This window comes from Nannobrachium achirus (genome assembly GCF_963921795.1).
Source record: "Nannobrachium achirus genome assembly, chromosome: 18".
In the NCBI taxonomy this organism is placed as follows: domain Eukaryota; kingdom Metazoa; phylum Chordata; class Actinopteri; order Myctophiformes; family Myctophidae; genus Nannobrachium; species Nannobrachium achirus.
In genome coordinates this window covers 46,495,496-46,512,751 of record NC_137825.1, presented here as the reverse complement: position 1 = coordinate 46,512,751, position 17,256 = coordinate 46,495,496, and the positions used below count along the sequence as shown (strand labels likewise).

At 43.3% G+C, this 17,256-nt stretch overlaps 1 protein-coding gene across 1 annotated transcript in view; it reads right to left on the bottom strand.

The window, feature by feature from the left end:
* Positions 1 to 11,078: 11,078 nt before the first annotated feature.
* LOC308303812 (guanylate-binding protein 1-like) overlaps positions 11,079 to 17,256 on the bottom strand; it is a gene marked incomplete at both ends in the record, with an annotated part of 40,288 nt that continues 34,110 nt past the window's right edge. The window contains 2 exons of the mRNA XM_080748311.1: positions 11,079 to 11,180; positions 17,036 to 17,248. Of these exons, the coding sequence (XP_080604437.1) occupies positions 11,079 to 11,180; positions 17,036 to 17,248 (315 nt within the window). The remainder of the gene's footprint in view (positions 11,181 to 17,035; positions 17,249 to 17,256) is intronic.

The window sequence follows — 17,256 nt, the reverse complement described above, 5'->3', positions numbered from 1 at the left end:
CCAGTGGAAATAAGCTTAGTCTTTTCATGGATCTCCTTTTAGTAGACCTTGTACCAGTGAACTGTACCGTCATGAAACTGTACCTTTTCCTATGCAAACTTCTAATAAAGTCTTCAATCAATCAATCAATCAATCAATCAATCAATCAATCAATCAATCAATCAATCAATCAATCAATCAGTCGCTATAGTTGTAAAGACTCGATGAAGACCTGTGTGAGTGTTGTGTAGTGTAGTGTCGGGCTAAAAACTGGTATGGAAAACCGTCTAGATACCGCTTGCCGATTTGCGTGGTTTTTGGACAAGATCTGTTTTGCACAAATCAATCTTCTGCTGGCGTTATAACAGACCCATGTGAAAGATTTGGGACAGTCACAGAGGTCTCTATGACACACACACACACACACACACACACACACACACACACACACACACACACACACACACACACACACACACACACACACGTGCGCTTGCACAGATGGACAGGGTGCAAAACGTAGTGTCAACAATCAACAGTGATAGCACAGGTAGGCACGGAAGGCAAGAGGTGTACACACTCAGCCTCAAACGCCTGCAGCATATCAACCTCCCTCCTCCTCCTCAGTCTCTTCCTCTGCCATCTAAATTGTAAAGGTATTATTCTGTGGATGAATCTATTATATATTTAACTTATATTTTTAACTTAACTTATGAATATAAAAAATGTATATTCAGATTATTTGTAAAAATCCGGTCACACACCGTTGTACTATAAAAACACAACTCTTAGTCAGGTCCACTATGTATTTTGTTGGATTTTTTTGGAAATGAATAAAACTATACATTTCTGGAATCTTCAGAGCATGGGGAATTCAAAATCTTTTTTGCCATTTGCACGTGCAAAGCCGCCATTTTAGACGTTCAAAATGGCCGACATAAAATACATAATTTGTGCCATCTTGGCTTCTAGACAACCTAGAAACCTAATTAAACATGCCAATCCTATGTTTTCTGGGTCAAGGAATCGACTGAGTAAATGATGGGTGTAAAATTATCCGGACCTCACCCCCTCTGGGGGTTATCTATTTTTGGACATCCCAGTACGTGTCAATATGTCAATATGTTTTTTTGTAGGTTTTAAAACATCCTGAGTTCATTCATTCGAATTTTAAAGCAGCCAGAATAACCTTTCTGACTTTTGGTTGGGGTCTTTCCTCACCTGGGACCCCCAGACAGACCCCTGAGCCTATCTCAGTAATCGCTCTGTTCCTGCTCCAGAACAATGAATTAGATCATAATTGAAGCATAAAAGTTGTTGTAGCTGGGCTCTGAAAACAGAAATGAGTAAGCAAAATATCCATTATAAAATATATATGTTATATGTTTTTATAACTTGAAAAATAGTTTTTTGTATCGTCCCTGTAAGAAGAAAATTTGCAATTTGTGAATTGCGAGTGTGGTTGCCCGACTGGCCCCGAGGAAAAGGCAGGGACCCGAGAAAGACGTTGGGACGAATACCGTTGGCGGCCGTGCGACACGTGCTGATCGGATCCTGTGTTTGTCATACAGTATATGGATAAGATTCTTGTTTTTAAGATAAAGGCTCCTCCCGCAAATTTCGTGAGCCAATTACATTGTTACGTCACTCCTGAGCTCCTCCCAAAAAACATGTTTTGGCATGAAATGTTGTGTTCGGGAGATTGTATGCATCAGCTTCCCTGATGGGGAACATCTAACAAAAAAAAAAAAAAAAAAAACGCTGGTGTCACGGATTGGCGGAGTGTCAATAAGCCATTATAAATCTCTGATTGATCCTGACCCCACGGTGGAGCCAAAACGAATATCTCTTCTCTTCTCTTCTCTTCTATTCTATTCTATTATATTATATTCTATAGAAGGATGGTCTGGGTGGAACACTCACCCAGTATGAGGCCGACCATGGTGCTGAAGTAGCCAGTCCCGCTGCCCAGGTTGAGGAAGGAGAGGCCAGGACGGAGATCCAAAGCTTCCATCGCCTCAGTGTAGATGTTGGGAGCTGACAGGTGGATGTGACCATACTGCATGGGTTGCATCATGTAGGCGCTGCCCCTGAAGTCGTTCACACAATAGTCAGCCCTGTCGACATTCCTAAATGCCTGCTCCACCAGCTCAGAGCGGATGTATCCCTTCTCCTTCAGGTTGTCAATCATCTTGTTATTCTCTTCCCCCGCAACCCCGCAATGACAATGAAAGGAAGGAGGAGAAGGAAAGAAAGAATAAAATAAGCAAAATGATTTACTTTACCTCAATAGTAATCAGCCTTAGCATGGGTTTTGAACGATCTTTATAGTCATTCCACCAATGCTTCATTAGCATTCAAAGTGCATGTCATCAAGACAAAATGCCCTTAGTTTGAGTTGTTCTTGTTACCAACAGTAACTGAATACATATATTTTTTTAATAAAATGTTTTACCCCCGGTTCCCGTTCTTATTCCCATTCTTATTTTTAAGTGTGCCTGCCATGCAATGGCAAAACACTTATTGTAAACTGCCATACTTAATTAATGATAATAATAATCACCTAACAAAATTTCGGCATATAATAACGATTTACGCCACCCCCGCGGCGTAAATCGCGGCTCGGCCGGGAATGGGGTGCTATAACTATTATTTTCCGATCAGCGTTACCATGGCGACGTAATTCACAAAAAACTACACCATTGACTTTCAATAGGGGAGAACTGAAAGCAACGTGATTTAAACTTTAAAATGCTCACACGACTTTGGACTTTTTCCGGCCAATAGGGGCGAGCTGTAATTGCTTAAGCTAATGCTAAAAATGCTAACGCTAATACTAAACATGCTATTGTTAATGCTAAAAATGCTAATGCTAATATTAACTGTATTACTGCCAGATGTTATTATTTATTCATTGGATCTGGTGCCAGCAAAGCAGCCTACCTTTGCGACATTAGAGAAAAATAACTATTATTATTATTATTATTACCCCTATCGTTAAATCGGTCCACGAAGCCGAGGTCCTAGGGCTGGTGTACACGACAAATTTCCAAACCCCGCTGTGTGTTCCCTGGGGGCGTGAAAAATAAGGGGGTGGGCTCTACATGTCCTCTGGGACCCCATCTACGTATGGACACCACTTGTTCGCCCATCCGTCTTACGGATGCTTTTTTATTCCATTTTATTTGTTTTAGGGTCCTATCTTGCAGTTCAAGCCTATTTCCACAGGGTGGCAGGCTACTTTCCCAACCTACTGGAGGTGAACATGCAGGGGCGTCAATTGGGTATGGCAAGCTATGGCAGCTGCCATACCTTGGCTACAGGGGGGAAATAATTAAATGTACTTTTCATCGTGCCTGTTGCTAAGGTATGGCAACATGATTGGTGTCTTGCAAGACACCAGTCATGTTGCCATACCTTAGCCTTTCCTGAACTGACGCCGCTGTGAACATGTGTACACAGCCAGCATATTACTCAATGCCAAACTTTGCACACACACTCCTTGCCTGCCAATCCACAACCTCCACCCCTCCAGGGACCCCCAGGGCTTATCTCCCGATTAGGACACTTTCCAGCATAGTGACATGCAGAACAAACTGTCCATATAGTATGGTTTACATAAAAGTCAGTTGTCTTTCACACACACACACACACACACACACACACACACACACACACACATATATATATATATACACATATATATATATATATATATATATATATATATATATATTTCATTTATTTATTTCATAAATATTTTTCATCACAATTGGGTTTGTGGGGAGCCATCCCTGCTTCAAGCTGTCACAGCACGGCACCAACACTTCAAACTAGTTAAAAAACCCAATACAGCAGATCTACAAGCACCTCACAGATCTACAAGCACCTCGCACATGCCAGGGACAGAGTAGGTTGGCCTGCATAAGCCTTGCTGTCAACACACTATACTACACCACTCAGGCCACCAAGCCAGGTGTGGTCAATTAGTGCCTTCTTTTGATCAGTGGCTTCTGCTTGATGAGTGGCACCAGTCTGTCTTTGTTCCCTGGTCAGTCAAGTTCACTGGGAGAGAATGTTTCAGATCAGTGCAAGTGTATTTGTTTTCCATTTGGACTTACTGTGTTTTGTTGGTACAGTATGCGTGCGACTAACTAATATTTCTGATAATTCCAATTTGTTTGTTGTTTAATTAGCCGGATTGTGAATGCCCTGCATTTTTCTTTCATCTTTAGAACCACACGTGTGTAACAAAACAGAGTGGTGATCATTTGGTGTGGGTGAAGAGAAGAAAAACATTTCATTAAAGGAGTAGTTCACCCCCAAAGTGACTTTTTTTCTATTGAACTCAAGTCTCCATGGCGTGAGTAATACATTGAAAAAATAAGTCATTTTGGGGGTGAACTACTCCTTGAATGTCAGTTTTGTGGTGTTTTGACTGGACACCCTGAACATATTGCCAGATAGACAGACAGACAGACAGACAGACAGACAGAGAATTGTAGGCCTTGCATTTATTTGACTTGGTTCCAACAGATGGCGAAAATAGCTAATCTTCAAGCTCACAATGCCTCACTGTTTGGACAAAGAGTTGAGGCGTTACATTTTGTAAAACACGGCCTTGTGAAAATAGCAGATCTACATGCTCACAACACCTCACAACGCAGGGCGGCGTGAGCATGTAGATCTGATATTTTCACAATTTCTGCCCCTAATATTTAATTTATCATTTTAAAAGTATTAAAAAGTCCTTAAATTGTCTCTTTAGAAATGTGCAGATAGCCTCTGTATACTGTTGAGTGGAAAAACAATGTTTCACATTAAGCTAAACATTTGGGACCACCCAAGATCATTTGGAGACCCCTCTAGGGGTCCCATAGTTGAACCACTGACTTATAAGGGGAGTATGGAGACCCCTCTAGGGGTCCCATAGTTGAACCACTGACTTATAAGGGGAGTATATGAGGCTGGATCCGTCTGGAACACTGCACTAGGCTCTCGCCAGCTCTGTAGCTCTCCACACTTGAACAGTTGTGTCCTTAAATTCAATTATAATAATTAACCCCTGTATATACGGGCAATAGTTTTACATGACTTTGTGTACACAGCCAATAGTTTTACATGAACATGTCTAGGCTTTAGTACTGTACTGCCTCGTATAGCCCAACAGAGCCCAGCACAGAACAGCACAGCCCACCAGAGCCCAATACAGCCCCCCAGAGCCCAACAGAGTCCAGCAAACCTAAGTCCAGCCCAGCCGAGTAGGAGTATAGACCGGGGAAAGGGGGTAGTTAGATGACTCCACCAGGCCATTACTGTCCAGATCTGGCTTGAATAGGCCAGACTAGGGTAGACAGGACTGCACCAGACAACACCAGGCTGCTCCAGCCTGGTGGGACACTCAGAGACTTTGTAAACGCCTGTGTACATTTCCCATAGATTCTATGGGACTTGAACACTTGCTCCTGCCCTTCGTGTACACAATCTGTGCCGTGTCCCCTCAGAGGGACATTGTGGGCCCCCCGACCTCACTTTGAGAACCGGCCATGGACCACTTGATAAGCCCACAGTGTCCCTCTGAGGGTCCCCCGACCTCACTTTGAGAACCGACCATGGACCACTTGATAAGCCCACAGTGTCCCTCTGAGGGTTCATGTAAAACTACTGGTGACTTTGTACACGCCTGTGTACATTTCCCATAGATTCTATGGGACTTGAACACTTGCTCCTGCCCTTTGTGTACACGGTCTGTGCCGTGTCCCCTCAGAGGGACACTGTGGGCCCCCGACCTCACTTTGAGAACCGACCATGGACCACTTGATAAGCCCACAGTGTCCCTCTGAGGGTCCCCCGACCTCACTTTGAGGACCGACCATGGACCACTTGATAAGCCCACAGTGTCCCTCTGAGGGTCCCCGACCTCACTTTGAGAACCGACCATGGACCACTTGATAAGCCCACAGTGTCCCTCTGAGGGTTCATGTAAAACTACTGGTGACTTTGTACATGCCTGTGTACATTTCCCATAGATTCTATGGGACTTGAACACTTGCTCCTGCCCTTCGTGTACACGGTCTGTGCCGTGTCCCCTCAGAGGGACACTGTGGGCCCCCCGACCTCACTTTGAGAACCGGCCATGGACCACTTGATAAGCCCACAGTGTCCCTCTGAGGGTTCATGTAAAACTTAAAACTAATGCCCGTGTACACAGTGGTTAATCGCATGTGCAAGGATCTACAGAGCTGGCTGGAGCAGCCTGGTGGAGTCTGGTGCAGTCCTGTCTACCCTGGTCTGGCCTATTCAAGCCAGATCTGGACAGTAATGGCCTGGTGGAGTCATCTAACTACCCCCTTTCCCCGGTCTATACTCCTACTCGGCAGGACTGGGCTGGACTTAGGTTTGCTGGACTCTGTTGGGCTCTGGGGGGCTGTATTGGGCTCTGGTGGGCTGTGCTGTTCTGTGCTGGGCTCTGTTGGGCTATACGAGGCAGTACAGTACTAAAGCCTAGACATGTTCATGTAAAACTATTGGCCGTGTACACAGTCATGTAAAACTATTGCCTGTGTACACAGTGGCTTTTTCCTTGACCTTTCGAGTTAGGAGTGTCGTAGAGACACGAGACCGGGTTTGTTGGATTCAGCGTCAAAAAGTAAGTCAGAATAAGTGTCTTTTATCCGAAAGAATGTGTAATCGTGTTGGTGGCGTGCAAATTTCGTGTCTTTTTCGCAATCATAAAGGGTTCAAAGTGTCGGAGAGACACGAAACCCATTCCATCGGATCAGGCATCCTTCAAATATGAAAAGTGTTTCCTGCGTAAAACAAACAGATTTTTTTAGATTTTTTTATTGATTTTAAGGACAAAAATCCGGGTTTCTGTGTCTTTTTCGCAATCGTAAAGGGTCATGAGAACCTAAGTCCAGCCCAGCCGAGTAGGAGTATAGACCGGGGAAAGGGGGTAGTTAGATGACTCCACCAGGCCATTACTGTCCAGATCTGGCTTGAATAGGCCAGACTAGGGTAGACAGGACTGCACCAGACAACACCAGGCTGCTCCAGCCTGGTGGGACACTCAGAGACTTTGTAAACGCCTGTGTACATTTCCCATAGATTCTATGGGACTTGAACACTTGCTCCTGCCCTTCGTGTACACAATCTGTGCCGTGTCCCCTCAGAGGGACATTGTGGGCCCCCCGACCTCACTTTGAGAACCGGCCATGGACCAGATCGGGCATGCTTCAAATATGAAACGTGTGTCCTGCCTGAAACAAAACATATTTTTTTGATTTCATTTTAAGGACAAAGGGCCTGTTTTGACGCCTAAAACGACCCTTTTCCTTGACCTTTCGAGTTAGGAGTGCCGTGTACACAGGATCTACAGAGCTGGCTGGAGCATGGAGCAGCCTGGTGGAGTCTGGTGCAGTCATCTAACTACCCCCCTTCCCTGGTCTATACTCCTATTGGGCAGGACTGGGCTGGACTTAGGTTTGCTGGAGTCTATTGGGCTCTGGTAGGCTGTATTGGGCTCTGGTGGGCCGTGTTGTGCTGTGATGGGCTCTGTTGGGCTACACGAGACAGTACAGTACTAAAGCCTGAACATGTTCATGTAAAACTATTGGCTGTGTACACAAAGTCATGTGAAACTATTGCCCGTATATACAGGGGTTAATTATTATAATTGAATTTAAGGACACAACTGTTCAAGTGTGGAGAGCTACAGAGCTGGCGAGAGCCTAGTGCAGTGTTCCAGACGGATCCAGCCTCATATACTCCCCTTATAAGTCAGTGGTTCAACTATGGGACCCCTAGAGGGGTCTCCATACTCCCCTTATAAGTCAGTGGTTCAACTATGGGACCCCTAGAGGGGTCTCCAAATGATCTTGGGTGGTCCCAAATGTTTAGCTTAATGTGAAACATTGTTTTTCCACTCAACAGTATACAGAGGCTATCTGCACATTTCTAAAGAGACAATTTAAGGACTTTTTAATACTTTTAAAATGATAAATTAAATATTAGGGGCAGAAATTGTGAAAATATCAGATCTACATGCTCACGCCGCCCTGCGTTGTGAGGTGTTGTGAGCATGTAGATCTGCTATTTTCACAAGGCCGTGTTTTACAAAATGTAACGCCTCAACTCTTTGTCCAAACAGTGAGGCATTGTGAGCTTGAAGATTAGCTATTTTCGCCATCTGTTGGAACCAAGTCAAATAAATGCAAGGCCTACAATTCTCTGTCTGTCTGTCTGTCTGTCTGTCTATCTGGCAATATCCTCAGGGTGTCCAGTCAAAACACCACAAAACTGACATTCAAGGAGTAGTTCACCCCCAAAATGACTTATTTTTTCAATGTATTACTCACGCCATGGAGACTTGAGTTCAATAGAAAAAAAGTCACTTTGGGGGTGAACTACTCCTTTAATGAAATGTTTTTCTTCTCTTCACCCACACCAAATGATCACCACTCTGTTTTGTTACACACGTGTGGTTCTAAAGATGAAAGAAAAATGCAGGGCATTCACAATCCGGCTAATTAAACAACAAACAAATTGGAATTATCAGAAATATTAGTTAGTCGCACGCATACTGTACCAACAAAACACAGTAAGTCCAAATGGAAAACAAATACACTTGCACTGATCTGAAACATTCTCTCCCAGTGAACTTGACTGACCAGGGAACAAAGACAGACTGGTGCCACTCATCAAGCAGAAGCCACTGATCAAAAGAAGGCACTAATTGACCACACCTGGCTTGGTGGCCTGAGTGGTGTAGTATAGTGTGTTGACAGCAAGGCTTATACAGGCCAACCTACTCTGTCCCTGGCATGTGCGAGGTGCTTGTAGATCTGTGAGGTGCTTGTAGATCTGCTGTATTGGGTTTTTTAACTAGTTTGAAGTGTTGGTGCCATGCTGTGACAGCTTGAAGCAGGGATGGCTCCCCACAAACCCAATTGTGATGAAAAATATTTATGAAATAAATAAATGAAATATATATATATATATATATATATATATATATATATATATATATATATATGTATATATATATATATATATATATATATATATATATATATATATATATATGTGTGTGTGTGTGTGTGTGTGTGTGTGTGTGTGTGTGTGTGTGTGTGTGTGTGTGTGTGTGTGTGTGTGAAAGACAACTGACTTTTATGTAAACCATACTATATGGACAGTTTGTTCTGCATGTCACTATGCTGGAAAGTGTCCTAATCGGGAGATAAGCCCTGGGGGTCCCTGGAGGGGTGGAGGTTGTGGATTGGCAGGCAAGGAGTGTGTGTGCAAAGTTTGGCATTGAGTAATATGCTGGCTGTGTACACATGTTCACAGCTGCGTCAGTTCAGGAAAGGCTAAGGTATGGCAACATGACTGGTGTCTTGCAAGACACCAATCATGTTGCCATACCTTAGCAACAGGCACGATGAAAAGTACATTTAATTATTTCCCCCCTGTAGCCAAGGTATGGATAAGCCCACAGTGTCCCTCTGAGGGTCCCCCGACCTCACTTTGAGAACCACCACGGACCACTTGATAAGCCCACAGTGTCCCTCTGAGGGTCCCCTGACCTCACTTTGAGAACCGACCACGGACCACTTGATAAGCTCACAGTGTCCCTCTGAGGGTCCCCCGACCTCACTTTGAGAACCGACCACGGACCACTTGATAAGCCCACAGTGTCCCTCTGAGGGTCCCCCGACCTCACTTTGAGAACCGACCATGGACCACTTGATAAGCCCACAGTGTCCCTCTGAGGGTCCCCCGACCTCACTTTGAGAACCACCACGGACCACTTGTTAAGCCCACAGTGTCCCTCTGAGGGTTCATGTAAAACTACTGGTCGTGGACACCACCTAGGGCCTGTGTACATATGGCTCTCTGCTGCCCCCCATTAAGAAACTATAGACGGCACAGACCGTGTACACGAAGGGCAGGAGCAAGTGGTCAAGTCCCATAGAATCTATGGGAAATGTACGAAGTCGTGTACAAAGTCACCGGTTGGTCCACGAGCCATAGTTTTTTCCATTGTAGCTCCCTACAGTGTACACGAATATGATTATTATTATTTTTTTTTTATTATTTTAAATTATTTTATTATATGTACTTTGGCCATACTAGCAGCAGAGGGCAGCCTCATGCAAGAATTAATGTGAAATGGGCCGCTGCAGCTTCCATACATTCAGGGCGCAGAGTCGCATCAGAGCAATAGAACGACAGCTAGCAACCAAGAAGTGAATTTGGACATTATTGATGTTTACGTGAGGTGGAGATTTCAAAGCAGGATTACAGGAGATGCTTATACTGTACACACCCGCGCGACCCCTCATCAGTTTACAGACATCAAAACAAGGTACAAAAGAACGAGCCAAAGAACGTACTATTGGCAACGCGCCGCCGGGAAAAATGGGGCGAACGGGAACGTCCAAAGCGGTAAAAGAGTTAAAATGCTAATGCTAAAAATGTTAATGCTAAAATGCTAATGCAAAAAAATGCTAATGCTAAAAATGCTAATTTTAAAGCTAATGCAAAAAATTCCAATGCTTATGCTAATGTTAATGCTAAAAATGCTAACACCAACTGCCACACAAGGTTGCACACACTTAGCGAGCTGCAGGCACACTTAAAATGGGGGAATCTTAGATTATGTCATATAAGAACTGTGTTCCAAAAGTAAACAAATCATCTGGGCATTTCTGTCAGGTGGGTGGCTCTGCATCATTCATTCATACCGGTATGTAATATAGGCTATTTCTGGATAAGAAATGAATGAAAAATAAAGCTGACGGAAACACTACACTTCCGGGTTTGAAATCACTGTTCCCTTGCAGCTGCATTCATGGGAAATGCAGTCATTGGGTTTTATTTGACCGATTTCTAGCATTTAATTATGTTGCTCTTTGGGTAAATGTGTACATTTCCACCTTTAGTCGATGCTTCATATCCATATGTTGTTTATATGGATGAATATGGATAAACAACATATGTTTGTTTAATTTTGGAACACAGTTCTTGAGGCGATCTAAGATTCCCTTATGGGGAGTTCAACACAAAAAAATAACAATGGGAACCTGGGGGATAAAAATTTAGAACACACCACTGAACTTCTCCTTTACAGCAGCCCGCCTCTGATCTTCCAACCGCTGTGCGTGTTCCTCTTCAGCTTTTTTCGTTTTCTTCTGCCACTCCTGAAATAACACATTATTATACACTTTCAAAATTATTATACACATTCTAAACAGGGATAAGGATGCTGAAGATGGACCGCCAGGCAAGAGGTATCGCCCACACATCACAGACACCATTATGATCGTCATCTCACTTGACGCCGAAAAGGCATTTGATAGGATAGAGTGGCCTTATTTATTCGGGACTCTTGATAAATTCGGATTAGGTGACACCTTTATAAAAGGGTAAGACTTCTCTACCACTCTCCAAGTGCTAGTGTGGTGGTTAATGGGACACGTTCACCAGCTTTTAAACTGGCCAGATCAACCAGGCAGGGAGATCCGCTTTCATCGCTCTAGTCTTGTTTGCGATCGCCATCGAACCCTTAGCAGAGGCGATAAGAAGCAATATAGACATATCCGATATTCAAGTGGGAAAACATAAGCTTAAAATCGTTTTATTTGCAGATGACATTTTATTATTTATTTCCAGCCCAGAGACCTCTATCCCGGCCATTTTGTCAGTAATTGACTCTTTTGGTCCTGAATCAGGATACAAGGTTAATCTGAATCTGTAGCAATGCCAGTAGGTGGCACCACTGATCCACCCAATATTACAACTTTTCCTTTTAAGTGGTCTACAGCAGGTTTTACCTATCTAGGGATAATGGTCTCCCCAAATATACAGGATCTGTTTAAATTGAATTTTATCACAGTGTTGCGAAAAGTAAAAGCTGACTTGGATAGATGGCTTCATCTTCCTATATCATGGCTAGGTAGAGTTAATCTTATAAAAATGAACATCCTACCACGTTTATTATACCCTATACAAATGCTTCCACTGTGGATAACTAGAAAGGTAGCTAAGAGCCTAGAAAGTCATCTTTCCAAATTCATTTGGCATGGTCAAAAACCCAGACTTAAGTTTAAGACACTACAGCTTCCTGAAGAGAGAGGTGGATTAGCACTCCCTAACATTCTAAACTTTAACCTGGCCTGTCATGCACAGACCATCCATGAATGGGTAAAAGATTATATCAGTGGAACATGTAACCATATAGATGCGTGGTGCTGTTCACCTGCAACCCTGTTGAGTCTACTGACTGACAGTACAAAGTCGTTACCAGCATAAAAAAATCTTTTATCTTTAATACAGTAAGGGCCTGGAGGGAAATCTCATTTTACAATCATTTATATGATTTTTTTTCAAATACGTCACTTCATACAAACTGAAATGGTGTTCCCCCCTGGTGGGTTGGTTAGAAGTCTGCTAGATGAATGTCTCATTCAGTTTTCACAGCCTAAAGGCTTTGGGCTCTATTATGATAGTAAAAAAAGGCAAAGAAGTTAAGGCATAAGACCTGGATCATAATAGAGCCCATAATCTCATATTTCTGTCAGTTCATGGATATCTGGAATAAGCATAACATAGATAATGTAATATCAAGCTGGGAGAAGGATCTGAAAACTAAATATGAAATAGCCGACTGGAAGGCGAGCATTCTTTCCTGTAGTAAAGCATTTTGCTGTAACAGACTTAAGGAAACTCAATACAAAATTCTACATAGACAACACAGGACACCATACATTTTAAACAAGTTTGACCCCACAAGATCTCCAGTATGCTCTAAATGCAAAGATAAAACTGGTACATGTATGCACTGCTTTTGGGACTGTCCCGCAATTTCCAAATTCTGGTACTCAATTTCCAAAGAGATAAACAATATTTTTAAATGTAATATCAAGATGAAACCAGGTTTATTTCTTCTTAGCCTTCCAGATCGGCCCTTATCCCTGAACCTGAACTCATCTAATGTTATGCTTCTCCAAAAATTGTTAGTTCTGGCCAGGAAATGCATTCTGTTTAATTGGATTATGGATAAACCACCAACAGTGGCACAGTGGTACCGGGATATATATAATATCTTACCTATGGAGAGAATTGAGTGCTAGGTCTAAAGGCAATGAGAACTTCTTTACCAAAATATGGAAACCTCTACTTGATCACTTACCATCTGACACGGTTGCCCCCCTCCCGACAGATAGTGATTAAAATGACATGTCTGACAACCTACCGGTATGTTGGCTGGGGCAGTGATCCACTGCCACACCAATAGAGGGAAAACTAGGCATGTCTGTGGACTGTTGTAGCTGATGTGACCCCTTCCTTTCTCTATGTGACCTCCTTTTTGCTTTGTAATTTTAGTATTTGTATTTGCGACCGAAGGTCGCATATACTCTGAAGAATCGTGTCGCTTGAGTGTCCTTCCTTCCTTCCTTCCTTCCTTCCTTCCTTCCTTCCGTGTCCTCGTGACCGTCCTTCCGTATCCTCTGTGATGTCAGTGTGATGTCAGCGAGTTGTGACATCACTTCCTGTACAGGGCGGCTACACGAAATGTGAAAAACACTATATATGGAGATAGTCCAGTCCATCATGTCATATGGGACTACCGTCATAGAAAGTAGCCATTGTTAGGCCAGAGTCATTGGCTGTCTAAACATGGAGATGTGGATAACACTATATATGGAGATAGTCTAGTCCAATATGTCATATGGGACTACCGTCATAGACAGTAGCCATTGTTAATCCGGAGTCAATGGCTGACTGTCTGTACAGGAAGTGATGTCACATGACATACTTTTTATGCCCATATATGAGTCCTAACATGGAGATGTGGATAACACTATATATGGAGATAGTCTAGTCCAATATGTCATATGGAACTACCGTCATAGACACAGCCATTGACTCCGGCCTAACAATGGCTACTGTCTATGACGGTAGTCCCATTATGACATGATGGACTGGACTATCTCCATATATAGTGTTCTCCACATTTCCATGTTTAGGCCCCATCGCTCACACCCTCGGTGGGGTTGGCGATAGGGCCTTTCTGTGTGGAGTTTGCATGTTCTCCCCGTGTCTCCTAGGGTTGATACCCTCACAAAAACATGAACAAACTCCCCCCAGAATGATAACAACTAGAATCGTCAGAGAAACACTGTGGTTGGCCAGATAGTCAAGAATTGGCGTAAAGGGCGAGGTCGCATGTCACCCTGAGGTGTCACCCTGAGGTGTCTTACTAGAAGGTCGCATATACTCTGAAGAATCGTGTCGCTTGAGTGTCCTTCCTTCCTTCCTTCCGTATCCTCGTGACCGTCCTTCCATATCCTCTGTGATGTCAGTGTGATGTCAGCGAGTTGTGACATCACTTCCTGTACAGGGCGGCTACACGAAATGTGGATAACACTATATATGGAGATAGTCCAGTCCATCATGTCATATGGGACTACCGTCATAGAAAGTAGCCATTGTTAGGCCGGAGTCATTGGCTGTCTAAACATGGAGATGTGGATAACACTATATATGGAGATAGTCTAGTCCAATATGTCATATGCGACTACCGTCATAGACAGTAGCCATTGTTAATCCGGAGTCAATGGCTGACTGTCTGTACAGGAAGTGATGTCACATGACATACTTTTTATGCCCATATATGAGTCCTAACATGGAGATGTGGATAACACTATATATGGAGATAGTCTAGTCCAATATGTCATATGGAACTACCGTCATAGACACAGCCATTGACTCCGGCCTAACAATGGCTACTGTCTTTGACGGTAGTCCCATTATGACATGATGGACTGGACTATCTCCATATATAGTGTTCTCCACATTTCCATGTTTAGGCCCCATCGCTCACACCCTCGGTGGGGTTGGCGATAGGGCCTTTCTGTGTGGAGTTTGCATGTTCTCCCCGTGTCTCCTAGGGTTGATACCCTCACAAAAACATGAACAAACTCCCCCCAGAATGATAACTAGAATCGTCAGAGAAACACTGTGGTTGGCCAGATAGTCAAGAATTGGCGCGACCTCGCCCTTTAGGGCGAGGTCGCATGTCACCCTGAGGTGTCTTACTAGTATATATATATATATTTATTTCATGTATATTCTGTTGCATTTGTTTTATGTTGTGTAAGTTCTTGTCTTGTGTAGGTGGTGTTTGTTATAAAAGGGAAAAAACTAGGGACACGGGGATTCAATTATATTGAAATTCCAAAACAATGATATGATACATGTAACCTGTTGTACCCAAATAAATAAATATGAAAAAAAAGACACCATATGAAAACCATACTTTTTTTTCTCTTTTGTAGGTGAAATCTCGATATTTTGATGTCCCATTAGTCTGACTAAGGGTTAGTTTAGGGTTAGGTTTTAGGGTTAGGTTTAGGCATAGTAGCATTCATCAGGTTGACATTCACCAGGTTAGCATTCACCAGCGTCGGACGAATGTGACGTCGAACTATCAAACGTCTTAATAACGCTACGCTCCCTTTTGTGTAACCCATTTTCCTCCTGGTGTCAATTATCTAAAGTAATTCTGTGCGCTACACTCCCTCTGTCAACCTGGGGAGACAACGGACTGAACTCATGCTTCCTTCTATGGATGAGGAGTCCAAGTTGCTTCTTTTCACCTGACAGGGGGGAGTTTCCCGGGTTGGACAGGTGCCCTGGCTGGCCAGGGGGAGGCAGTATAGAGACCAGGATTACTGCATTTTTTCGTGAGGGAGAACATGCAAACTCCACACAGAATGGCCCTTTTGCCAACCCCACCTAGGGTATGGGCACTGATGACACAGAGGAGGGAACATGCCCCCAGCGCCTACAGCGTCCCCAGCAGGAATCCTATTGATATCACTTACAATCTGCTGCCTTTTATGTTGCTCTAGGAGCTGTCTGATTTTCTCCTGTTGGGTTCTCATCAGGTCAGCCTCCCGCAGCTGCGAGGCATGGAGTTCTGCCGCGGCGATTCGTGCCTGTCTCTCCAAATGCTCTCTTTTTTCTTTTGCCTCTGTATTCAATAGACAAAGATAATTGGTCATGTTATATATTATCAGAATAAGCTTTGTGATAAAAGAGTGACTTTGAGTGTTGTTTCACTGTACAGTGTATAGTCAATGATGCCATGATGACACATTGAGGTTAGACAAACCACTATGGTACCACCCATTCTATATCCGCTGATTTAAGGTCTGTTATACATTTTTACATTTAATTATATGTAATTGTGTTCATTTTGTTTCATTGCTGACATTTGCAATTTGTTTATGAGCGGTGCTCGTACATTTTACGCTGTCTGTTTTAATGCGGAATGTATGAGCATGGATCGATCCGTACAAATAAAGTAACTGATGTCACAGACAGAATGGCCCATTCAAGGAGATATATTTTTTGTCTTTATTTTCATTTTCTTTGAAGCACATTGAGTCTGCGATGTCGTAAATGTGCTATAAATACATGTGACTTGACTTGTGACCCCGTAGTTGGGCATCACTGCATTGGGAACTCCTTATATGGTATATGGTATGGTATATATCCGAGTCAGAGTGACGTCAGAGGTTCATCCATCCGCCCTACCATTAGTCCATTTTAAACTTGCCCTTTCAAACTTGCATGCATTATCACTACTCTTGTTTGGGCACTGGGCATTTAAATACCTTATACCATGTAAAACAGAAAGCACTACAATTCTGTGTGAAAGTATCTACAGTATTTAAATCTTGGTATGTAACGAATTAATATGAACTAATTCATATTTTACCTTTTTGTTTCCGCTCTGCCTCAGAGAGGCGTTTATCCACTGCTAATATGGTCTGGCCAACTGCTGCCTTCTCATCCAGGAATGTCTTGAGCACCTCCGCAGCCTTTGACACACCCACACACACGCGAGCGCACGCGCGCACGCACGCACGCACGCACGCACGCACGCACACAAACCCATACTAATTGTTAAATTGTATTCAGTGTAGACTCAATTTATTTAGAGCACTCCATCTGAAGTAGGCAGGGACTCATCTGTCCATCTTACCATCACTCCTCTGCCCTGTTCATAGTTGTATTCATCAATCATCATCTTGATGTCTTTGGCGAACTTGTTGTATCCTCCAGTGGTTGTGTAGTAACCACCTTTCAGGTGGTCCTCCAGGGGTTTAAAGATGCGTTTGATGATGTGTTCACAAGCCTTCTTGGATTTCTGAACATTTTTCTCACAGATCTGGTTGTATTCCCCCTCAAGTGCTCTCTAAAAAA